The sequence below is a fragment of the Triturus cristatus genome, chromosome 4_1 (genome assembly GCF_964204655.1).
Source record: "Triturus cristatus chromosome 4_1, aTriCri1.1, whole genome shotgun sequence".
NCBI classification, from domain to species: Eukaryota; Metazoa; Chordata; class Amphibia; order Caudata; family Salamandridae; genus Triturus; species Triturus cristatus.
Genome location: NC_140585.1, coordinates 917,163,946 through 917,190,158, shown reverse-complemented (window position 1 = coordinate 917,190,158; position 26,213 = coordinate 917,163,946). Strand labels below are relative to the sequence as shown.

The 26,213-nt window shown below is 43.2% G+C and overlaps 1 protein-coding gene across 1 annotated transcript in view; it reads right to left on the bottom strand.

Annotated features, from left to right (window-relative positions):
* OPN1SW (opsin 1, short wave sensitive) overlaps positions 1 to 25,621 on the bottom strand; it is a 29,570-nt gene extending 3,949 nt beyond the window's left edge. Inside the window, exons 1-3 of the mRNA XM_085650663.1 lie at positions 25,252 to 25,621; positions 16,537 to 16,705; positions 4,773 to 4,938 (exon numbers count right to left, since the gene is read on the bottom strand). Of these exons, the coding sequence (XP_085506789.1) occupies positions 4,773 to 4,938; positions 16,537 to 16,705; positions 25,252 to 25,597 (681 nt within the window). The 5' untranslated portion in view covers positions 25,598 to 25,621. The remainder of the gene's footprint in view (positions 1 to 4,772; positions 4,939 to 16,536; positions 16,706 to 25,251) is intronic.
* Between the last annotated feature and the right edge of the window lie 592 nt (positions 25,622 to 26,213).

The window sequence follows — 26,213 nt, the reverse complement described above, 5'->3', positions numbered from 1 at the left end:
CCCACGAGGGCTTTTGATCTCAGAGTTGCTGAGAGCACTGATCGGCCTCGGGGAAGCTTGGAAACCCACCTCCTGTGTTGCAAAGTCTTCGGAGTCCTTCAGGAGCTGCGTAGATGCAAACCGGACAGATGCGTCTTTGATGCCTGGCTTTTAGGGGAGTAACTCCTTTACTCTAAGGGAGATTCATCAGTCATCCAACGTTGTATAGCTAGTAGAAGTATGGGATTCTGTAGCAGAGTTTCGTCCAGGTAAATCTAAAGTCCTGTAGTCAGGGTTCCTACTTTCTACCCAAGGAAGGGGTGGGAAAAACTCTGGGGACCCACCTATGGGAGGGTCAGGACAGAAGGGTAGCTACATCCATATCCTTTGTCCAGTTTCGCGCCAGAGCAGGGGCTGAGTGCCCGTGCAACCGGTTTGAGCTGGACTTTGCACAGGGACACCAAAGGTGCCCCCAGTGCAGACATCAAAGCACTCTTGGAGTGCACCCACCCAGCCCCAATACACTAAAACCTGTCTGGGAGGTGGTCACACCTCCCTGTGACAGGAAACCTATTGTCCAGGCCTCCCCTGCCAGAGTTTCGTCCAGCAGAAGGAGAGCAGACTTGTGTCTGTAGCTGGCAGCATCCATTTTGTGATGCCAGGGTCTGTGAAGCTGGTACCGGGTGTACCGGTGCTGTCATGTTTCTCCCTCTAGTAGGGTGGAATCATACCTCCCTTACCAGTTACTGGTGGGGAGGTATGATTCCAAGGTGTTTGACACCAAACACAACATGTTTCCATGCAGCCATTCCAAAGTTAGCATTTACCGCAAGGTTATAATGCACTTAAGAATATATGGTTTGGCTGCATCACAAGCAACCCCGGAATAAAGGTTCCGAAGACTGCAGAGGGGCTCTGCTCATGCATGGGCACCCTCTCACATAAAACCCAGCACCCTGCCTTCAGGATTGATAAGGCCTGCCTTAGGGGTGACTGATAGGTTTATATGTGCAGTGATATGGATAGATTTGGGGAGCCTATATCTGAGTAAGAGGTGCATACACCACCTTACACAGGCTTCTGTAGCAGACCCGTTGTGTCATTTTGAATGGCTTCCCAGGGGCGGCACAATACATGCTGCAGCCCCTGGTAGGCCTCTGGGGTACCTATGCCCTGGGTATATAGCATACCATATAATAGGGACTTATAAGGGTACCCCAGAATCCAATCTGTGGTGTACCTAAAGTACATGCAATCAGTTTTAGGGAGAAAGCAGATAGACTGGGGTCCTGAATAGCAGGATCCCAGCCATATTAAGTCGAAAACCAGCAAAACACCAGGAAAAAAAGTGGGGCAACAATGGAGTCAGATTCCAACTTCATACAAAGAATATACGTTCCACAACCCTGCTATTCATGTTTGCAACGTGGCACTGAGGCTGACTAACATCCAAGGAGTACGGACCACCCAAGCTGGTAAATTAAGTTGGGTGTTTCCTCTCTCGCAGGACCTGACCTTGTGTTCTGAGATGTTCATGGAGATTTATCATCAGTTCTGGACACTGGTTGCATCGTGTTGCATTTCTTGCAGGACAGTTTTGCTCTAGTGGCGTCATTTCCGACTCTCTGGATTAGGTGGACAGCCATGAAAGCACTTAGGGAATTGTGGTACAGAGAAGGTTCGGAAACATGAGGTGCTAGTGATCCATCTTTTAAGGCGTTTTGGGATTGTTCGCCCACAACGACGGCCACAAGTACTGGCTTCAGGTTTGCCTCTTATTCTGTTTATCCATCAAATCCATCCCTTTGAGGCTTTAGAGCATGTGAATGTTGATTACTTGATGAAGAAAATTGTTTTTCTGGTTGTACTAACATCGGCTAGGAGGTTGGGAGAGCTAGTATCGGTTTTATGCAGATAGATGGTACAGATGTTAAACAACATGCATTGGTTTTGAGTTCAGATGCGGTGCTCCGGCCCAAAGTTCTTTTAAGGTTTCACTGTGCACATGAGACAGCGTCACCAGCCTTTTTATCTCTACTCATTGTCTGAAGAAAAGAAGCCTCTTTGTTTGGATTTTCCCAGGACTGGGTTGCCCCACCTAAAGATTGATTGATTGTCTGAGGTTTTTTAAAGTGCCAAAACACCTCAGGTATTGAGGTGGGCATAATTTATTTAAAATAAAATGTTTTTATTAACATCACAAACAAAGAAACCTTGGATATACGAGTCATACAGGGTATTTTCTATTAGATCACAGGATTCGCCCCTGTATTTTCTTATTGAGGTTGGAAATCCTCACTCTGAATGAACATACAGCAAAGTGGAATCATTCTGAAAATTCAACAGGGCTCTGTGATTGTGTAAGGGAGGAATGCAAGATCTAACTCATGTATTAGCGGTTTGCCTAAATCCAACTTTAGTAGAAGCCAGGAGGAGGTATCTAAGGCCTATTAGAATCTGATATAATGTCCCTTCTGTACAAAGCTTAATCAATCTCTGTAAATTGCCACCGGATGTATTTGTCTGTTGCCAACTGTATAATTTTGACAAAGATTTCTTTAAAGCTGTTTTAAAGTTTATGATGCTAATGATTTTTAATTTCTAAATATCCAAAGCTGATTTTATGACCTATCTATAACAGATCCAACCTTATTTTTTTATAAGGTCTATCTAAATCTTGAAATAAGTACCACCGGACGAATGAAAATGCTCTAAGTGCTATAACTCTTAAATAGATTTGAGCTAAAGTCGTCTTAAAAAGCTATGATGAATGGATTTAACATCATACATGTTTAAAGTGATGATATGAGTTCTTTGTTAAATGTTTTAAAATTGTGTGTATATTTGTTGACCTCAGTCGAGGTCTATATCAAATTTAAATAAACTTTCAAACTTTACAGGATAAGAAACCTCATCAGATTACACAAGACATTGAGTGCGGTGACGATATCTCCAACGGAAAAGGCAAATAAATCATTCTTTTCACAGGAGGTGGGCATAATTGATGTAACTTTCTGTAGCGTAATTACCACCAAATTAATCATAATGGAATGTAATTATGTAAGAAGCGTAATCCAGCATTTAGCTCTGTTTTCTTAGTGCAAAATGCACCCTCACATCCAAAATGGGCTGGAGGACACGAAAGCAGTAGGCAGCAGTCGCTCACTCTCTCTAGGTTTGTTGTTCCTGTGCTCCTGGGGTAGGAATTTTCCCCAAGTTACTCTTAATTGCTTAAAATGGTGTGATTGATGTATTTCGGTAATTTCACATCACAAGAGTAATGCGTAATTACAGAAATTAAAAATTTTGCTCAAGCATACTTAAGTGCCTTCTTGCCACTGGAAACATACTCATGACTAACCACCAAAAAACATTGACAGCAACAAAAGCACAGTACAATGAAATAAAAAAACTTGTGAAAGACGAGCACTTAAAAGAGAAGAATGCCTTGAGGGACCCCCTAAGGGCAAGGTACTCCTGAATCCTTGTTTTTGACTGGTAGGTTAAATCTGAAGGGAATAGTTGGTTTATGGAAGCCTCTGTGACTTTGGCATGTCGGGGCCGGCGACAAAGGCTTCCTCCATGTCACTGTCATAATGAAGTATTTCCTCTGAAGCCGGCATTCTTCTTGCAGAAGACGTGTACTGAATGTCAAACAGGGGAATAACAACATCCTTGGGTAAGATCTAGTGATCCATCAAGTACAGAGTTGCATAACTGCAACCTAGGCAACACTACGTACTTTTGTTCTCCCTTGCTGACTCATGGGCTAGAATATCTCGGTATTACAGCTTGTTTTTGATTCATTGTGCAGAATCACTGCGTAAACAGTTTTTCTCTTTTTTTTTTTATTTCAAGAATTCATGTATGTTTTGCAGCAGCCTCTTCTGGTTCTTGTTTTGTGGGTTAGCTTCACAAAGTTTTTGGGACACCTAATAGAAGGGTGGCTCCTCCACAATGGCGAAGGAGCGTCGCCCCACTGCTGAAATGCAGCAGATAGAAGAAAAATAAAATGACAATACAACGATTTTACTTCGCTTCCATTCAGGAGTCTAGTGCGAGGGAGGGAGGGGGGGCATGCCGCAGTGTCAGCAGTAGGCGGAGGAGGTGTGTTAGGCACTGACGGCCGGCCAAACTGACATGCGCACTTGGATAACTCCAGGTTGTTTCTTGGAGATATCCGCAGTGCTCAGGGGCACAGGCTCCCAGTCCCTGCTGGAGTGTAAAACCGGCTCGCTCTGCCCAATCTCAGCGCGTCTCTCATGCTGGGAGTAATAGCATGAGAGAAGCGTTGGGATTGCGTGGGGTCTGGGAGCCTGTGCTCATGGGAATTGCAGGTCCTGGACGGGAGCAGAGGAGCAGCACGACGCGGGAGCAGAAGATCGCGGCGGCTGGCAGGAAAGGTAAGCCTCTATTTTTTTTGCCCCCCCCCCCCAAGGTCGGATTACATATTTACTTGTCTACCATATGGCCCTTTTAACCAAATGGTTTCATGTTTGTGCTCTACATATGCACATATTTACAAATGTTTATTACCCAAAATAAATCACTATTCATGTTCTTGACCTAGGAAGGATTAAAGACTGAGTCATTCTTGCCAGATTTGAACCTGTGACTCTGAAGTTACATTGGTGCCTTGACCGAATATTATAAACAGTATAATGTGTCGGAAAATAACAACACGACATATCACCGAAGTTTAAAAATGTTAATGTCCCACACGTTTGTGTTCTCTTGGTTACCGACTTTAGCATGCACTTCCCACTGGATCCATGCATGGTGTGAGTACTCACAGCTCGAAGGGCTCCCAGGAGTTGAGAGTAGCAGAAGCAGATGAGAGAGAGAGGTATGATGAAGCAGAAGATGAAGAGGAACCAGGTGTAGGTCTCGCTGTTGTACTTGGTGCCCACTGTGTACCAGTCTGGGCCGCAGGAGCACTGGAGGCCTTCTGGGATGTAGCTGAAAAAGAAACCCAGACATAGAAAAGAGTTGAAGGATGGCACTGTTACCCCCTGATTAGGGCGATAACAGTGATAACACCATCTGTATAGGAAGTTTACTGCTGTTATTTACTCCACAATTATGAGCCAAAGGCAGGGCACATAGTTAGGAGAAATTAACAGCTATTAACGCCCAGCTGCATCTGGTCAATAAGGCGATTCACATTTTTAACAAACACTGGCAAATAAGCATGGCTCCTGCCCCGGTTTCATAACCCCACTCCTGAGTGTTCAGACAAACAACATTAGTGCGTGTCAGCATTCCAAGCACTTTGATTGGCTGAGAAACTTTCCGACTAAAAGAGAGGCGCTAATAAGAATAATTGCCCAACAGTCATTGGAAATGTTCTAAAGCCGAAGGCCTATAGCACAGGCTTCGTTTTGTCTATCTGGGCATTGTATAAGGTGTGGCGCAAGTTACAAACCAACTGCTATCACCCTGACAGAGCAACAGATAAAACAATCACCCCAAACGATATCCCTGTCTTGGAAAAACTCAGTGTCATTGGCTCATCTTTTCGCTGCTGCTAGAGGGGATGGGACCAGTATTGTTTGCGCCAGCTGTGGTACGTGGGCAACCAATAACATGAGTGTGTGCGGTGAATGCCCTCCATGGCTCATTCCCGTGTGCCAGTGCAATGTTGTCACTTGGGGCAGTACCTCCTGCATTTGCCTCAGAGTCTGTCCTCAACACACAGAGCATAGGATTTTCCCAGCGGTTTCAAGACCAGTTAGTAGAGCCAGAAGCTTCTCCATCTCATTGGAAAATGCTCCTAACATGGATGTGGGGGGCAGGAAGAAATGATGGAACCCCTACATCGGCATTAACCTAAGTCAAGGGGTCTCAGTGATGCCTAAAGCAAGGCTCTACCACCAGTCCCAACCCACACCTGAATGAGCAGCTCTGCTATAATATATTGCTCTGGAAAGGGGACAGCAGGTAGTTTGTTTTAGTTCATGAGATGCGCAGTTCTTGTGTAGCAACCACTAGATAGTCCCAATGACAGCCCTACCTACAACACCAATGCACAGCCCTCCCCTTTAGCCAAGACATGTCAAGGGCGTTCCTAGCTATGTGATGAATTGGATGAGGGGGCTGCAAACCCAAGATGTGTGTGTGTGTGTGTGTGTATATATATATATATATACAAGTGTTGTTGTGCACTTGGTGAAGTAGATTAAATAAACGATATTAACTGACCTTGCCGTGGACTTCCTTGGTGCCGTGGATACCTTGGTGGGGGATGCTACCGAGTTCCTTTCTTAAATATATATATATATATATATATTATCTACTGGCGGTCGCCAGTAGATAGTTATAGTTACAACCTAGTTTCCATAGGAAATCTCAAAATTCTATTTTGAATAACTTTGGCGCCGGTTGACGAATCCTCGCAAAATTTTCAAAACTAATGGGGTGCTCCGTTCAGCTCCTACCCTGAAAGTCTCGGGGTGATTCGTCAAGTGGGGGCTGAGAAAAAGGGGGGGTCCCAAAACGCGTTTTCCCCATGCATTTTTCCATAGGACCTTTAGTCGCAGCTACAGCCCGAACGGCTGAACAGAATTACGTGAAATTTGGCAGAGAGGTAGCCATAAGGTCAAGGAAGTGCCTTTTGCATGTCTGGTGTAAATCTGTTCAGTATATCCTGAGAAAATAGCATTTAAAAGCATATCAATATCTATACGCGCGCACCGTGCGCGAGCGCAATTCTGATTGGTTGTTAGATGTCGGTAAACATTCGAATCGGTCGAAACCAGGAAGTGTCGACCGCCATTTTGTCTCTCGCAGTCTGAGGGGGTTAAAATAAAAGGTGGAGAACTTGAAAAGGGGGCAGAGTGGACAGTTCCTGACCCCCTAGCCTTGGTCAGAGGGTCACAGAAGGAACCCCAAGTGCCCAAAAAATCAATTTTTTTTTGTCTTTAAAAAATCGCGAGGTGCGCGCACCTTGCGCGCACGCCGATCCGTGGGTGCTCGTGCGTGAAGCGCACCGAGCGCCCACAGCGCGCGCACGGTGAAAAACCTGAAAAATAAATAAATAAATACATAACTTAGCATTTAAAAAACCGTACAAATTCACTGAAAAAACTATAGGTTTCACACACGTTATAGTTACGAATTAGCATTTAAAAAACCTTGCAAACTCACTTAAAAAACCATAGGTTTCACACATGTTATAGTTAGCTGGACATTTCACTCGTAAAAAACCAATGAAATTCCCCCGTTATAGTTAGTGCAGGCAACTATAACTTACGCGACCGCAATCCTCTGCTGATGACGTCAGATATTACATCACTGATGACATATGTGTCTTTATGAAAAATAAATATTTGTAATATATGTATAGCTAAAGATTAATGGAAGAAGACATGGGTAAATAAGTGTCTAAATACAGTGATGTAATATCTGACATCATCAGCAGAGGATTGCGGTCGCGTGAGTTATAGTTGCCTGCACTAACTATAACGGGGGAATTTCATTGTTTTTTTACGAGTGAAATGTCCAGCTAATTATAATATGTGTGAAACCTATGGTTTTTTAAGTATATATATATTACCTACTGGCGGTCGCCAGTAGGTAGTTATAGTTAGGACCCTGTTTCCATAGGAAATCCGCAACATTCTATTTTGAATAACTTTGGCGCCGGTCGACGAATCCTCGCGAATTTCTCAAAATAGGTGGGGCGCTCCGCTCCTACCCTGAAAGTCTCGGGGGGATTCGTCAAGCGGGGGCTGAGATAAAAGGGGGGTCCCAAAACGCGTTTTTCCCATGCATTTTTCCATAGGACCTTTAGACAGGGCTACAGCCCGAACGGCTGAACAGAATTACTAGAAATTTGGCAGAGAGGTAGTCCTCAGGTCAAGGAAGTGCCTTTTGTAGGTTTGGTGTAAATCTGTTCAGTAGATTCTGAGAAAATAGCCTTTAAATCAATATATATATCTGAGCCAGCTTACGGTACGCTTACCGTAAGCTTACCGTACGCGTACGGTGGCGTGCGCGAGCGTGATTCTGATTGGCTGTTAGATCTTAGTAAACATTCGAATCGGCCGAAACCAGGAAGCGGCGGCCGCCATTTTGTGTATTTCACTCCGGTAAAAAAGAGTGATATCTTGAAAAGGGGGCAAGGGAGAGAGTTACAGACCCCCTAACATTTGTAAGGGGGTCAAAGAAGGACAGAAAAGTACAAAGAAAACATTTATTGATTTTAAAAAAAAATCGCGGGGTACGCGTACGGTAAGCTTACGGTAAGCGTACGGTAAAAAAAAAAAAAAAAAAAGAAATGAAATTCAGATTTAAGTGTTTAGATATTAGGGGGCTCTAAAAAGAGCCGTTGTGTTTATTAAGTGATTTTTTAGTGGTACCTACAAGTAAGTACCGATGCAGAGTCTAAGGTTCAAGAGGAAGACTCTGTTCCCTTCATCATTGAAGTGCACACCATCTCCTCTATAAATGTCTTGCATGTCGTAACGCAAGTTGTTGTGGTAAATGGAACCCATACCATAGTCACGGAGGAAAGCAGAAACAGATTTGTTGACGTGCTTTCTTGCTTTGTCAATCTGCGGACAGAAATGATTGGACCAGTTCCATTTTTGCCTTTGGCATATGTTAGAAAACACAAAGGCAGTTTTAGGGAAAAGTGAAAACAGTTGTGCAAAGGTGTCCTTCATAAGCATTTCCAGACCTACCCCAGTCAAAGTGCCTAGGTCATTGCCACCACAGTGCACTATTATGAGGTCAGGGTGTTGGATTTGCATGAAGGATTTCACCAATGGCATCAATTGGTGCCACTTTAACCCTCTCTGACCAATCCATTTAATGTCTACATTTGGCAAAGCAAGGTCTCTCACCATACCTGTTTTCTCTGCAAACTTTTCACTCCAGAAGACATAGCTGTGCCCTACAATCCACACTGTGAACATCTTCAAAGGAGAACTGGATGCACTCAGGAGGTGTCTTTCAGTAGAATGGCAATATGAAAAGAAAGACAGTTTGGAAATGGAGGCATACATATTTTTTAAAAAAAAAAAAGAACTGATTGGCTGTTTCATACCATTCTAGAATAAAAACTAGGCTGTATGTGTAAATTAATAGAAGCATGTTTTGTATTGGTACAGAAAAATGTGTTACCAAAGAACAGTACTATGGATTTGCTGTTAGGTTTGAAAAGTCAAGCACTCTTGCTCTGTGGAATTGAAACATTGTTTGGCGAACTTCTGACCTGACTCCACACAGCAGTGTTCCATGAGCTGTTGCTATGGTAGCAGGCAGAAGTCAAGTTGGGGGAAGGGTACTAGGCAGAAGTCAAGTTGGGGGAAGGGTACTTTTGGAAAAGGGTTGGTTTTCAACCAATAGAAATGTGTGATTACATTTGAAAAAAAGGGGGAAGCACTGAGATTTGAAACTTACATGTATATGTGTGGAAAAATAGAGGGAAACTTTGCCATTATCTGGTTCTGCTGAGAGGAGAGAGGTGTAGAGAACAGAGATCCTGGCTCTGATAATCTGCTGTTTGAGTGCCACATTTCTTTCACAACTAACTAATTTTAAAGGTGAGTTTAGAGTTTGAGAGGAGATGTATATGGTAAATTAAGAAATGAATAATAGAAATGTAATTCTTTTTGTTGAAGTTGTGTTTATTATTTTCTGTTTTGGGAGAAATTTAAATGTGAGGAACATGTAAAATAATATGGACTATGTTTTCACGATAAATTAAGGTGTATTGGTATAAAAAAAAGAATAGTTTAAGGGTTTGCGGTTGGACTCAGTAATGCAAATACATTCAGCATCACTAAGGCTGGTTGCCCTTGCTGGAGTGTAGGCAGTCACCCAGGATACACATGGTGGTGGTCTGAAAAAGCAGTCTGGACATGGGCTTTTTAAAAAATCTGAAAAGTGGATTCATAATGTGTCAGTCTGTAAAAGTGATTATCACTTGCCCAAAAAAAAGAGCAGTAAGTGTGCTTTCAAATTGGCAAAGAAATTTCGTTTTGTGACTAATGTGAAAACATGACTCTGTGTGCAAATAGGAATTACAGGCAGAGATTTATTGCGTTTTGCTCTGGTGATTTCACAGTTGCATTAGTAGGAAAAAGGGGGAGCGATTTTTTGGTGCAGAAGCAGACTCTTAGCACACACCCAGCTGCTTTCCATGTATAATCATGCACAGTATTTACAAGCGAGTGGGGTTTGAGGTTTCAGTCTGTAATGCAAATACATTCAGCATCACTAAGGCTGGTTGCCCTTGCTGGAGTGTAGGCAGTCACCCAGGATACACATGGTGGTGGTCTGAAAAAGCAGTCTGGACATGGGCTTTTTAAAAAATCTGAAAAGTGGATTCATAATGTGTCAGTCTGTAAAAGTGATTATCACTTGCCAAAAAAAAAGAGCAGTAAGTGTGCTTTCAAATTGGCAAAGAAATTTCGTTTTGTGACTAATGTGAAAACATGACTCTGTGTGCAAATAGGAATTACAGGCAGAGATTTATTGCGTTTTGCTCTGGTGATTTCACAGTTGCATTAGTAGGAAAAAGGGGGAGCGATTTTTTGGTGCAGAAGCAGACTCTTAGCACACACCCAGCTCCTTTCCATGTATAATCATGCACAGTATTTACAAGCGAGTGGGGTTTGAGGTTTCAGTCTGTAATGCAAATACATTCAGCATCACTAAGGCTGGTTGCCCTTGCTGGAGTGTAGGCAGTCACCCAGGATACACATGGTGGTGGTCTGAAAAAGCAGTCTGGACATGGGCTTTTTAAAAAATCTGAAAAGTGGATTCATAAAGTGTCAGTCTGTAAAAGTGATTATCACTTGCCAAAAAAAAAGAGCAGTAAGTGTGCTTTCAAATTGGCAAAGAAATTTCGTTTTGTGACTAATGTGAAAACATGACTCTGTGTGCAAATAGGAATTAATGGCAGAGATTTATTGCGTTTTGCTCTGGTGATTTTACAGTTGCATTAGTAGGAAAAAGGGGGAGCGATTTTTTGGTGCAGAAGCAGACTCTTAGCACACACCCAGCTCCTTTCCATGTATAATGATGCACAGTATTTACAAGCGAGTGGGGTTTGAGGTTTCAGTCTGTAATGCAAATACATTCAGCATCACTAAGGCTGGTTGCCCTTGCTGGAGTGTAGGCAGTCACCCAGGATACACATGGTGGTGGTCTGAAAAAGCAGTCTGGACATGGGCTTTTTAAAAAATCTGAAAAGTGGATTCATAATGTGTCAGTCTGTAAAAGTGATTATCACTTGCCAAAAAAAAGAGCAGTAAGTGTGCTTTCACATTAGCAAAGAAATTTCGTTTTGTGACTAATGTGAAAACATGACTCTGTGTGCAAATAGGAATTACAGGCAGAGATTTATTGCGTTTTGCTCTGGTGATTTCACAGTTGCATTAGTAGGAAAAAGGGGGAGCGATTTTTTGGTGCAGAAGCAGACTCTTAGCACACACCCAGCTGCTTTCCATGTATAATCATGCACAGTATTTACAAGCGAGTGGGGTTTGAGGTTTCAGTCTGTAATGCAAATACATTCAGCATCACTAAGGCTGGTTGCCCTTGCTGGAGTGTAGGCAGTCACCCAGGATACACATGGTGGTGGTCTGAAAAAGCAGTCTGGACATGGGCTTTTTAAGAAATCTGAAAAGTGGATTCATAATGTGTCAGTCTGTAAAAGTGATTATCACATGCCAAAAAAAAGAGTAATAAGTGTGCTTTCAAATTGGCAAAGAAATTTCGTTTTCTGCCTAATATCAAACCATGACTCTTTAAAAAATTTTTAGAAAAATATGTAAATATGTGTACTGTATTATAAAATGTTTTATTAAATATTAATACTTTTTTCTTTTTTTTCAGATTGAGATAAAAAAAATTCGAAAACTAGAACCATTTTTAAAGCAATTAAAATTAAATTTAAATTAATAAATATTTTTTTGAGTGGGTATGGTAAGTCAAAAATTTCATGGTCCCTTTTTTCCACTTCTCTACAATCACATTTTCAATTTTTAATTGTAGTCTCTCAAGGACCTTGTAATGTGATAATTGATTTTTAGTGTTTTTAAAAAAAAAAAAAAAAAAAAATTACGCGCACCGTACGCGTACGGTAAAAAAAAAAAAAAAAAACGTTTTTAAAAACATATATAAAAAAAAGATGAAAGATAAGGTTGGCTCTTAAAAGAGCCGTTGTGTTCATGCAGGGACAGAGGAAAGAAAGATTGGGAAAATTAGTCTCTGCGACAAGTGTGCTGATCTATTTTGTTGTTCACTAGGGAAACACTGGTCTCCCTATGACAAATTAGATCATGACAAGAGGCGCATCGAATATCAACCCTCAGAAATCGAGGGTTAATTTCCTGAGGGCCAGCAAAAGGAGATGCACCCCCCACAGATGAAGGGCTCACCTGACCTGCAGAAGAAGGACTCGGCACTGCAGATGATGGCCCAGGCTGAGCTGCTGTGGATGTGCTTGGTTGACTTACTGAAGGGTTACCTCCAGTAAGTCGAGCATGTGTCCTTTTGTGTACATCCTTGAGGTGTCTCATCATGGTATGATTCCCAAAGGAATACTTCCTGTCAGGATTACCTCTTGAAAGTACACGCTTACACAGCTTGCAAGTCACTAAGGGTGCATTTACCTTTTGCTGGCCTTCAGGAAAAGTAAAATAATCCCATACATAAGAGGTCTTTTGTTTCCTCGCTCTCTGCCTCAAGGTAGTGCTGCTAGTGCTAGCCTCACTCTCAGAAGGGCTCTGCTGTTCTGCCATCGTATCACAAAGACAACCCAGCTCCTTCTCCTAAGGGATCACAAGCAGAAATGAGGGGAATGGGTGTGGTGTAGGAGAGTTCTAGAACTGAAAGTAGTTTCAACCAATCAAAAGTTGTGTTTCATGATCACATGACCTACCGTACGCTTACGGTACGCTTACGGAAAAAGTACGCATGCGCGTAAAAAAGACACGCGCTTGCGCGCATGCGCTTAACAGTCACTCCCCGACACTTCCGCGTAACGTGCGCGTGTAGCGTACACGCGTACACGCCCACGCAGTGTACGCGCAGCTACGCAAATTGCGTAAATATGCGCAAACAGCGTAGATAAATTACGGACGTTGCGTAAACCGTACGCTTACCGTAAGCTTACGGTACGCGTACTAAAAAAAATAAAAAAAAGGAAAAAATGTATTGCAAATAAATTTTACATGTTTATTTTATAAAATATATTAAAAAAACATATTAGAGAATTTTAAAAATTTAACCATAGACAATAAAAAAAGGATAGAAAATTAAAATAAAAATATGTTTAAAAAAATAGAAGAAAAAAAACAAAATTAGCATTTAAAAAACCTTGCAAATTCACTGAAAAAACCATGGGTTTCACACACGTTATAGTTAGGAATTAGCATTTAAAAAACCTTGCCAATTCACTGAAAAAACCATGGGTTTCACACACGTTATAGTTAGGAATTAGCATTTAAAAAACCTTGCCAATTCACAGAAAAAACCATGGGTTTCACACACGTTATAGTTAGGAATTAGCATTTAAAAAACCTTAGAAATTCAATGAAAAAACCAAAGGTTTCACACATGTTATAGTTAGCTGGACATTTCACTCGTAAAAAACCATTGAAATTCCCCCGTTATAGTTAGTTCAGCTAACTATAACTCGCGCGCCCGCAATGCACTGCTGATGACGTCACATATTACATCACTCATGACATGGTCAGTGACATCACTCATGACATCACTGATGACATCTCAAATGACATCACTGATGACATCACTGATGACATCATCCAGTGAATGTGTGTGTTTCTGAAAATTAAATATGTTTTATATATGTATATCTCAAGGTCGATGGAAGAATAAATGGGTATATAAGTGTCTAAATGGATGATTTGTTTAATAAAAATTGATTGTGTAACTGACTGATTAAGTGTATCATAGTGAATACATGGCTTAGTGAGTAATGTTTAAATATGTAAATATCTGTATCAGTCTCTCACTTTGTGTATAAGTGGCTGCATGGGTTGGTGAGTAGCTACATGGGTGTCTATATAGGTTATTAGTTGGTTTTATGAGTATCAGTCTGAGTGTCTGCATGGTTCGGTGGGGGTATTACGTAGTGCATAGGTGCATGAATGAATGACTCACTCTTTGTATGTGTTGAAGACAGCATGTGTGCAGGACTCTATGGGTGGATGAGTGAGTGTATGGGTGTGTTAGTGAGTGAATGACTGTCTCAATAGTGTCTTTATGAGTAACTACATATGTTTTAAACTAGTATATGTGACTATTGGTGTATATAAGCGAGTATATGTGAGAGTGAGAGATTGAAAGAGTTCCTGTATGAATAAGTATGTGTTTCTATAAGTGATTGTTTAAAAGACTAAGTATGTGTAAGTTTCCGTAGAAGTAAGTGTGGTGGTGTGTGTATAACTGTATATGCAAATAAATGTATGTTTGTTTCTTTATTAGCATGAGTGACTATGTGTGAGTAACTCTATGGATGAGTGGCGTTGTGTAACAGGATGTATAGGTGTATGAGTACATATGATGTGTGAGTACATGTATGAGTGACTGTATAGGACTGTTGGTGAATGAGTGGATGTGTATGTGGATCTTAGAATTACTGAAGAGGTTGTTGTAACTGGTATTGGTATGTCCATTGTTTTTAAAATTTTAATTTCTATTTTTGAATGTGTATATCAAAGGTTATATTAGGATGAGAGGAGGTCTGCCACTCTATCACAAGGATGATGTCATCAGTGATGTCATTTGAGATGTCATCAGTGATGTCATGAGTGATGTCACTGACCATGTCATGAGTGATGTAATATGTGATGTCATCAGCAGTGCATTGCGGGCGCGCGAGTTATAGTTAGCTGAACTAACTATAACGGGGGAATTTCAATGGTTTTTTACGAGTGAAATGTCCAGCTAACTATAACATGTGTGAAACCTTTGGTTTTTTCATTGAATTTCTAAGGTTTTTTAAATGCTAATTCCTAACTATAACGTGTGTGAAACCCATGGTTTTTTCTGTGAATATATATATATATATTGCACACCTAGCTGCAAAGCAATGAAGCACAGTGCAGTTTGGGACATGGGAAACAATTCTTCAAGCGACGTAGGTGGATGGGGGTCTGCTACAGCAGGGTGGATCACTGCAAGTTGGGAGGGAAGGCCGGGTGTGTTCGAGACATGGGTGGACTGTGTGCTGGGGCGGCAAGTGGAGCAGGGCAGGTTGTGTGTTGAGCAACAGCGGTAGTGGGTGCAGTAGGCTGTAGAGTAGGAAGAGCAGCGCCAAGGGAAAGCAAATCCGATTGCGAGTGAGATTGCAGCCAGGGCCGGGTGGGGGGTGTATTTTTCCTGGGGCGCCCAATGGATTTATACTAAGGCTTTTCTGAAATTTATAAGAAATCTTAGTTCTGTGACTTTTTACTTGAGATGATTGCTACGCCCCACACTTTCTGGAAACACGGTATGCTCACAGTCCACTCTAAACCAGCTGCTTAGTTTGGCCCATGACTGCTGAGGAAGTCCATCAGCAGCCCTCTTTCTTCACTGTTGCCTATCAGTAATATTGTCCTGCTTGAACTTTACTTGGCACTTGTATTCTGTTCTCTTACTTCATCAGCCATTCTTTCGTCAAGTGTCTCACCCTCTGCCCACGCTTCGTGGCGTTACATATGGTTAACTTCTTGTGAGACCGAGAGAAAAGAACTGGATGAGGTAGCTATGTCAGGCACAGGATTAATGGTTCCTTTGAGTATAGCCTAAAACGCTTGTTGTTTCCCTCAGTATACATCTAGCCATTACTTACACTTCCAACCCCACAGCCAGTCAGCTGTCCTTGCTGGAGCAGTGAACTAATAGCTGGCTAAGAGTGCACAGATTGTTTGGTTGATTCTCGTGTCATCAAAAGTACCTAATATGGCACTATCATCACATGCAAATCATGTTGTTTCATTCTACAGCCTTGCATCCTCAAATTGCATGCCATCTCAAAAGACATCCTCTAATTCCTAAAATCTGACACTAAATATTGCCCTTTACTTTAATAACTTTTGATTGTCACATTTTTTTGTTTCAAATGATCATCTCCCCTTCTATCCTCTGCATGACTTCTATCTGAATACAACCTTCTCTAAATCACATGCATGTTTGCCTTAATCTCTATTAATGTATTTATGCAAACTGCCGACAACTCCTTGAAAAGGTCACAACCTCCCCTTTGAAAGTCATACCCCTGCAACCCAGTAATACCTAATCTTCTCTAGCTCATCTTTTAATGCCACCAATCCTTCTGTAGGAACTCACATAATCACTATCACCCCGCTAATGCTCTCACCTAACTCCTTTCAATTTAATCTACCATAAAGAAATTGGAGTAAATGCAGGGAATGGTTTGCATGAGTGCACAAGACTAATCCTAGTAATCAACAAGAACAACAACTCTGGACTAACCACTAATTCAACATATTTAGCACTTTAGCACAGAACAATGATAGACTGAGTCAGCCCAACTGATGGAAATCCCTGAGCTTTCCTTGGAGAGTTTCTTACCGACTCCAGCCAACAAGAGGGCCAATGGAAACGCTAAACCCAATGACCCAAGTGGTAAGCACAATCATCAAGGCGTGCTTGGACGAGAAGCGGAAGTTCCCCATGGGCTTGCAGATGACGATGTAGCGTTCAATAGCAAGGAAGGCCAGAGACCATCCTGTGACCAGACCTGGAGAGGAATAAAAACAGGCATGTCTGTAAGACAAGTTGTCTGACATAACCACCAGTTCCTGCATGAAACTACTGTTTTTGTTACTGCTCCATGGACATTATTAGCATCTTAGCTGTATTCCATACTCAAAACAGGAGGCGTTCCTCCAGTACGTAGTTGATATCACAATGCATAGCAGCATCAAACAAGATCATTTCCGAAGAGATATTTAGCGTACAATAAAAAACATCCCCCACAGGGAACATCCAGCAATCGGCATAATGAAATTATAACCAGTGTCAGCTGCAGAAAGGTGCACAGATGAGGTGAACTAGGAATAGAGAAATTGAGAGATTTCCTCACAGTACGATGGGCAAGAGTGTTAAAGCTAGACTTTAAAACCCTTTGTCCTATCTCTGCTACTCTCAGTGAAGAGGGGCAGGTTTGATGGGCTATGACTCTTACACAGTTTGAGATGGAAACAGAGGGCCTGATTTAGATCCTGGCAGACGGGTTACTCCATCACAACGGGGATGGATAACCTGTCCGCTGAATCATAAATCCTAATATATCCTATGGGATTTATATTTCACGGTGGACGGGTTACTCCATCACAACAGTGACAGATATCCCATCTCCCGAAATATAAATCCCTTTATAGATTATGGGATTTATATTTTGCCGGACGGGATATCTGTGCCCGTCGTGATGGAGTAACCCATCCACCAAGATCTAAATTAGTCCCAGAGTTCATGGATTGAGTCCTTAAGCCTCAGTAGTGGCAGCATAATACGAGGAACATACTTGTTAGGCTATGGCCCCATCATGGTCTCTTTCCCATCTTACACTGGAGGTAGATTTCATGGACCAAGTCCTTTTGTCAGTGTTAAACCACGTGATAAGAGACAGACTTGACGTCTAGGAGTCTCTTGTGCTTCTTGTATGGTGAGCGGTGTAATCAGACTTCCTCAACTGTGTCCTATGTCTTTATCAAACTACATGATAAGAGACAGACTTAAAGGTCTAGGAGTCTCTTGTGTTTCGTGAATGGTGTGCAGTGGAATCAGACCTCACAAGGTAAGTCCTTAAGTTTTTGTTAAATCCTGAAAAGAGAGACTGTCTTAACTGGTCATTAATCCCTCTGGTCTCTTCTACACCACATAGTGGAGACAGGCATTGTGGCCCAAGCCCTTTATACTTGTTACACCATGTAATGAAGGACAGATATGAGGGCACATGACTCCATCATTCCTCTTTTACATCATGCGGAGTAGACAGACCTAATGGCCTTAGCCCTTTTACGCCTTTGTTATACCATGCACTGAGAAGATTCTTTGTGGCTCATTAGTGTATCATCCACAGTGTTGTGGGTGGGCAGACACAGTCAGCCATGAGACGCTTCTAGTGTTATACCATTAAGGATAGACTAGATAAACAACATCTCCCTTGAACTTCCTTCTAACACTTCAGACTAGGCAGGGATGATAGCTTGTTTATCCATGTTATCTGCTTTTAATAATATGCTTTTTTATCGATTAAGGCAACAACAGAAACACATGAAAAACTATTGTGAATGTTTCAGAGCTTCAATTTACATAGTATAAATATGGAGCTAATGAAATGTGTTATATGATGGAAATTTCTCTTAGGCAAGTCTGAAAAGTATCAGTAAAGATGAGGTGACAGAACTCAGAGGGAGAGGTAGAGGTGGACATTTGATGGACCCCAGATCCCCATCATGTATAGAGAAGGAAACTCTGTGCACAAGCCAGTGCCTTATTTTTAAGTTAACATATTATTGTGTTGAGCCAAACCTAATAGACCAATGGCCTCATTTCACGTTTGAAGGGAACCAAAACTCCTCCAGTTTCTGGAGGAAGCTGAATATGGAGCAGAATCCATCGGCTGAATTTACTCCAAAATAATATTTCCATAGTGGTAGAAATTCAGCCAATAAATTGTACTCTGTATTTAGAGGATCTTCCAGGAACGGGAAGAGTTTTACTTTTCTCCAGGCTCTAGATGATGCCCTAAATGTTGTTTGTGCTGTCGGGGCAAGCTTGAATTTGGATTCATTCTGTCTTCCATCTGGTTATGAACCTGTCTGTGTTCAGAGGTGGACAGTATATAGACTCAAATCTATATCTGATGCTGGAGTGTGACGGCTTGGACACTAATGGCCAATACTCGGTATCCTGCGGTGACGCCTATAATGGTGCTAATTTTATGAGGAATGTCTCTTGCGATGAATTATGGAGTTTGCATGCAATGCTGCAATCCATTCTGGAAACTGGTCAGGCTGCAGGGTCTCTAAAGGCTTCAATGAATACTAGCAACAAACACACTTCAGAATGTCCAGGCACATATCAACCTTAGAACACTCACAAAGCACATGAGCTTGGACCTTACCTCTGTTTGGCTGATGCAGGCGTATGCGAACTTCAAACTTCTGATGAACGTTGACCGTGCATTAGGGTTGTGTAGATTATTTTGCCACAACTCCATTATTTATATTCTGTGGTGTTGCTTGTAATGACCACATGTCCTCGTTCTACTTTTACTGGCTGCAGTCTATGGCATGCATGTTTTCTTTGCCTTCTTAGGGGTGTATCCCTGCTTTCCTATGCACTTTTTATATTATGTTCTGCTTGGATCATCACTCCAGGCTTCGTAGGGTACATTCTGCTCACTGTGTTTAGGTTTGTTTGCAGAATTTGTGCAGTAGGTATCTAGCACTGGTGTGGTGTGTGAGCTGCGTAGGTGTATTTTCTGAACTGCTTGGATTGTGTGCATTGCCACGCGTATCTCGGCTGCGCAAGTGTATACTATTACACAGTTATGGGAGGCTCCAGAACCAGACCTATAAAGCTGGGCTGGCTTGGTTGCTTGGTTAACACATGATGGCATGAACATATTGGGTGTTCATGTAGATCATATTCTATTAAGGTGTGTAGAGCTGCATGAGGGAGCTTTGTTTAGGTTATATAGGTGTACAAGTGTGGCATTCAGAGTGGTAAGTGGCCATATAGGGATTCTCATGTGGGTCTTTTTATGTGTGTGTGCAGGGTACGTAAATAGGTACGTGAGATGCGCTGGCATCAGGCAAGGGGATGATAGCAAGGGTTCAGTGGAGAATTCTGTTGAGAGTGACAGCTTGCCTGTGCATTTGTACCGTGATGGGTTGGAAGAAAGTAAAGTGGCTTACTGGAGGGTTGGGGTGCACCTTGGTGGAGGGATGGGGGTGCACCTTGCTGGAGGGTTGGGGTGCACCTTGCTGGAGGGATGGGGGAGCACCTTGCTGGAGGGATGGGAGTGCACCTTGCTGGAGGGATGGGGTGCACCTTAGTGGCTGAATGAATGGTGCTCGCTGAAGCACTCCTTGAAGCAGCCCCTAGGCCATCGCTAGGTACCGCAGGTGAGCACTTACTGCAAAGTTCAGCATCCTAGAGACCAAACTTGCCCTACATTTCCATTCCATCCTGAGGGTTCCGCGTTGTGGCGGTTGGGGTTTCATGCTATCTCTAGAGTTATGCTTGGACTTCAGGCCACTTTCTAATCTCCCTTTAGACGTGCGTTATTTTTAGTCTCATTGTGAGTGTTACTTGAGGAATTCTAACTAGACGTTAACACTTTGCGCCTAACCTGTTTATCACCTCAGGAGTAGCACCAGTGAGTGATTGCGACAGAATCAAATGCTGTGTTAGGTTTTAGTGTAGTTCTTCCTTTCTCCATATTTAGGTAGCTTTACTATCTCGTGTGTCTTTTTTTGGGTGTTTTGTGTTTTTTCGGCTTTTGGTTTTCTGGTGCCTCGGTGCTGCCTGTGCCTTGTAGGATCATCCTTCCATGTTAGGCACTTCATTCCTATGTTGTTGTCTGGGCGCCATTTCATCACCAAACTCTGCCACCAGATCTTTCTCTTCTGGTGCTTAATGTTGATATTGCCTTGGTGCTGGAGGTTACCAAATGCCCTACTCTGTCACACAATAGGGGGTTTGAGGTAGAGGTGGTGGTCACCCCACCCTTAAGTACATTTCTGTTTCTAGAACATTATAGTGTGCGAGGCCACACCTCTTAGACCAAAGTTACAGACACACCAATGTTTGGAGGGGATCCCATCCCATAAACTTTTGCATTCAAAAGGACCCCAGGTACACACAGTGGTGGCTACTACCAGGTAGATATGTATATATCCTATAAGGCTTCACCAGGAACATATGTTTCAAAGTCTTCTTTACACAAACATGCCTATGCGCAGCCGCTGTGTGCAACATGCTTCGATTCCTCTCAGGGGTATGAAGTGCCCAGGTGCTGGAAGTGGGGGTATTGGGGGTGCTGCAGCATCACCAAAATAACCATGCTGGAGTTCAGAAGGTGAGTGAGTATTAAAGATGACTTTAAATTTTGTTTTTATCTTGTCACATTTGCTATTTGTCAAATGTCAGTCTAGTCTTTTGACACATTGCTGCTTATTCTTTCAACATGGAGACTGGTGTTTACTACTCTTTCTCTTACTGCAAAGCGTGAGAATTTTGTTAAGTGAACATGTGACGGTCTTGCTGGTGAGAAAGGAACGTCTATATAGCATGTTGTTTTCTTCCAATGCAACAAAATTTAAATACTTATAAATGAACTGCACAAGTACGTCAAAGTAAATAAACCGTTAGAAAAGCGCAAATTCGGGTTTTTTTTCCTCCAAATTTTAACGTGTGTTTTAATAGGGTCAAAACAAATCAAGACACTTTACATGGTGATGTGCAAAAGGCAAATACTCACTGAAACCCAATTTCCACACCCTACCGTTTGTGGGCTAAATGACTTTATCAGTAAAACGGTATCTCTGTACACATTTTGTGGTCATTTCAATAGAAAAAGTGGTGTCTGTAGATAACAGTGTGCTATCGCACCATGCTTTGGTAATATGTCAGTGTGCTCCTAAATGCAACACCAGCTACGTACTTCCCCATTATCACTCTGCTGCTGAAAGGGCGTGGCTCATTTGTGACACATGTTCTTTTGATCCTTGCATTTTTCAGACTCCCTATGCGTTGAGTGATGTAACATTGATGGTAGCACCCCCAGTTTGAAAGGTGTTCCAGCACCAATGAAAGCGCTATAGAAATACAACTACAATACCATGTCATATGTGACTCCAAACACAACCGTACACGCTTCAGTCTGCAAACACGCGGACGAGGTGCAGGAAATGCTGCAAAGCCACACTTCCGGCAGCAGCAGCGTGCTGAAGAAACCCCAGCATCACAAAGCACAACCTCCTCTGTTGGAGTGATAGCAGACTGGGACCCCGTCCCGAGTGAATCTAAGCTCCTCACTGTCTGTGGTGCACTTTAGCCAGGGCACCATTCCTAAAAAAAGAAGTGGGGGGACTAACCTATGCAAGTGGCATCGCGGCACTTGACATCGCGGTGCGTGACATCACAGGAACTGGCATCCCAAGAAGTGACATCAGATCTTAAGCCCTCACATATATGTTTAGCAGGTGTATCATGAGTACATTTGAGCACATTTCAAGGATACTTGCAAACCCTCCTGATTTAGGCAGAAGATTCACACTTTTGTACGCTACACATAAAACAATGTTACCTTTTGTCAGCGTTAAGCTTTCTCTAACCATAGTGCTTTAAAAGAAATAGTGATATTTAAATTATTACATCGCCTCCTCAGGGGTAGTAAGCGCTATATAAATGCTATTTATTTTGTGCAAATACTGGGAAAGATCAACACATCTGACGTTCTTACAGTGAATGCATATCTCCTAAACAGCGGCTGAACAACGCGAAAAGCCTCTGCTAAGTATGTGTGAAGTGCTAACAAGGTGTGAGCCTTTGTTTCCCCTCTGCAGCATTTGCTTCTAGGTGTGGGCCTGCTGACTGCTGCCAGCCAGGAGACTCCAACAAAAGGAGGCCTGATGACCCCTCAGATTCGGCCTTTGTTATGGGCCCAGCAGCAGTCAGGAATAAGAGAGCTCCCTCCCGCCCCCGCCTGCACGTTGTTGCAGATCGAAAACATATAACAACGTGCCGGCGCTGCTGAAAGTGTCCCGGTGTTTGGAAAATACACCGGGACGAATTCAGCATCTTTTTCAGTGGGGCCCAACTTCTTGGCAGGGTGAACGGCGTCCACCCTGTGGAACAAGTGGGGGGACGCCGTCCACCCGCGTGTACCCCGACTCGTGCCCTGACTTGAGCACTGAAGCCTCCAACCTGCCTCTGCCATTATCCTCACGTTGTAAACTCCGAGCCAACAGGAAAGTGGCAGGACTGCAGCGAGCGCCCTGGGGCCACACCCATCACAGAATACACACCTCAGCCGTGGTGTGTCCGAGGACCTCCGGGGGTCCAAGAGGCCTGCTCAAGGAGGCCACAACTGTTTGACAAACTAAATCATATTACAATTAATATATTGACGTTAATAACGCATATACAAATAAAAAAGCACATTTTGAAAACGATTTCCATATTTAATTGAGAATTAGAATTTAAACAAAATCTTTCAATATTTGAGCATTTGATTTGGTTATACCGGTTTCTTTACTTTTGCTTATTGTTTTGAGCTTTGAATCTCAGAAAATGCTTAGGCGGGAGGGGTTCCAGTATGACTCAGTGTGGGGTCCTCGGATTCAAGTAATGGTTCAGTGGGGGTCCACAGAAGTCTAAAGGTTAAGAACCGCTGCTCTATAGAAACAACTCTATCATGTAATACTACTAATCTCTCCCATTACTACAGTCATTTCAATCAACTGCTCTGTGTAAAGCAAGCCTCGTTTGTCTCCTGTGCCCACTGAGAGGGTGCAGCAGATTTGAACTTCCAAGGATCCCTCTTTTTCCGTATCTGTTAGTTATACGATACCCTCTGCCGGGGACAGGCGGAGGTGCAGACCGAGGGACCAGGAGGCCATTTTGTCTCCCACAGCTGTCCTACTCACCAGACCAAGGACCCTTGATGTCTCACCCAGCTGCCAGCATCACCAGGATACGATTCCCTTTGAGTCTAAACCTGCTGTCATATTTGCCGGACCAAAACTCCTTTCCGTCTCACCCAGCTGTCACACAGACTTGAAGGGCCATCGGTCCTTCCCGTCTCACCCAGCTGTCCCACAGACTCAAAGGGCCATCATCGGTCCTTGATGTCTCACCCAGCTGTCACGCAGACACGAAGGGCCATCAGACCTTTCCGTCTCACCCTGCTGTCACACGGACTCGAAGGGCCATCAGTCGTGGATGTCTCACCCAGCTGTCACATAGACTCCAAGGGCCATCATCGGTCCTTGATGTCTCACCCAGCTGTCACCCAACTCGAAGAGCCATCAGTGCTTGATGTCTCACCCAGCTGTCACGCACACTCGAAGGGCCATCGGTCCTTTCCGTCTCACCCAGCTGTCACGCACACTCGAAGGGCCATCAGTCGTTGATGTCTCACCCAGCTGTCATGCAGACTCGAAGGGCCATTAGTCCTTGATGTCTCACCCAGCTGTCACGCACACTCGAAGGGCCATCATCGGTCCTTGATGTCTCACCCAGCTGTCACGCAGACTCGAAGGGCCATCGGTCATTGATGTCTCCCCCTGCTACCAGGTTGAGACTCCCTTTGTGTCTCAGTCTGCTGTCTTCCTCACTGTCTCCTCCTCTGCCAGACAGACTCACTGGGTCATGAGCCCTTTCTGTACACTCTTCTGTCAGATAGACTGCATGTACCACGAGTCCGTCCTGTCTCACTGTGTTGTCAGTCTCACCTGACCACGGGTCTTTTCTGTCTCACCCTCCTGCCAATCTCACTGGACCATTGCTCCCTTTGCGTCTCACCCGCCCATCGATCTCCTCTGCCGCATCCTACTACTAGACTCAGTAGACCGCGGATCCCTGCTGTCTTAGCATGCGGTGAAGAAGGGACTCACTGGGCCTCAAGTCCTCTCGGTTTGACCTGCAGCCAGGCAGATTCAGTGGACCATGAGTATCTTCTGCTATTAATGGGCCCTTTAAATCCACTCTTACACCATGTGGTGGGCACACACTCAATGGACCATGAATCTCTTCTGTCAGGCACATTATGATCAGCCGCAAGTCCGTTCTGTGGCTGCTGCACAATATGATGAGGACAGGTATATTGCAAGGGTTTCGATTACCGGTGCAATCCATTTTGAGCTTGAACTTCACAGATCAGCCCCCTCTCCCACATTTGCACCATGAGGTGTATACAGGCTTTGCTCTGTTGTGAAATGGACCAGGAAGAGGTATGAACCATAGGCCCTCCTTATCCCCGTTACACTATGCAGTGTGAACAAACTCTATGGACCAAGGGTTTTTGGTATCTCTTATGCTGTGTGATGGGAGTACACTTGGTGCACCACTACTCTCTAGGCTGAGGCATTGGCCTGTCGGCCACAGACCCCGTCAGCATCAAATACACATGGAACGCCCTACTGCACCATCATCTAATGTGAAGAGAGCCATTAACAGCATCCCAAGATCCACTCCAGGCCAGAAAACTCCACATAACGCATTCATAAAATAACAAATGGCCAAACCAGCCCGTGTAGATCTCATCACCTGAAACCGAACCCAGGAACGCCTCCAGCTCGCAGATGACCTTCCCAAAGATGAAGTAACCCTGAGAGCTGGCTACGAAGACGGTGAAGACCGAGAAGATGCAGAAGGTGAAGCTAGCCAGCGAGACGTTGACCAGGATATAGTTGAGCGGCTGCCTTAGTTTCTTGTACTTCACAGTGACGATGAGGACGATGGCGTTGAGGGGGGTACCAACGAAGAAGACGAAGCCCATGAAGGCGGTCTGGAAGTAAAAGGTCCATGCTGGGGCAATGTGATACTGAGGGCCATCCCATGGACCGACCTTGGAAATGTTCTTAAAAAGGTAGAACTCATCGTCCCCCACCATCCTTCCTCCTTGCCCTAACTCTGCTCTTTGTAACCCTGGTTGGTGTTTTTTTACCACCGTTATATAGAGTTCTTTAACGCAAAGCTCATTAAATGCTCGCTGCAGGATCAGGCATTAATTGTGCGTTTGGATGGACAAAGTTTTGGATTAGAAGCTCCTTAAACCTCTGCCTTCTGTCTCTTAAATTCCTTTAAGAGTGTAATCTTTCTTAGTACACAAGTTAAAAGATTAATGCTGGGAGGTGCTCCTGAGTCCGCTGCCAGGTAATCGACCAGAAAGCAGACCGAGCAGATTAAAGACAGCGCTATGGAGCTGGAAGCCTGAGAGGGAGTGTTAGGTTTAGCTTCCAATGGACACAATAGTTTGTATGTATGTATATGTATATACATACATACATACTTATATATAGATATACATACAGACGCACACATACACATATATAAATATACACACACACACATAAATACATATACATATATGCACACACATACACATATACATAGACACATATATGCAGATACCTATATGTATATATATATATATATATATACATATATATATATTTATATATATATATATACATATATATATACATATATATATATATACACACACA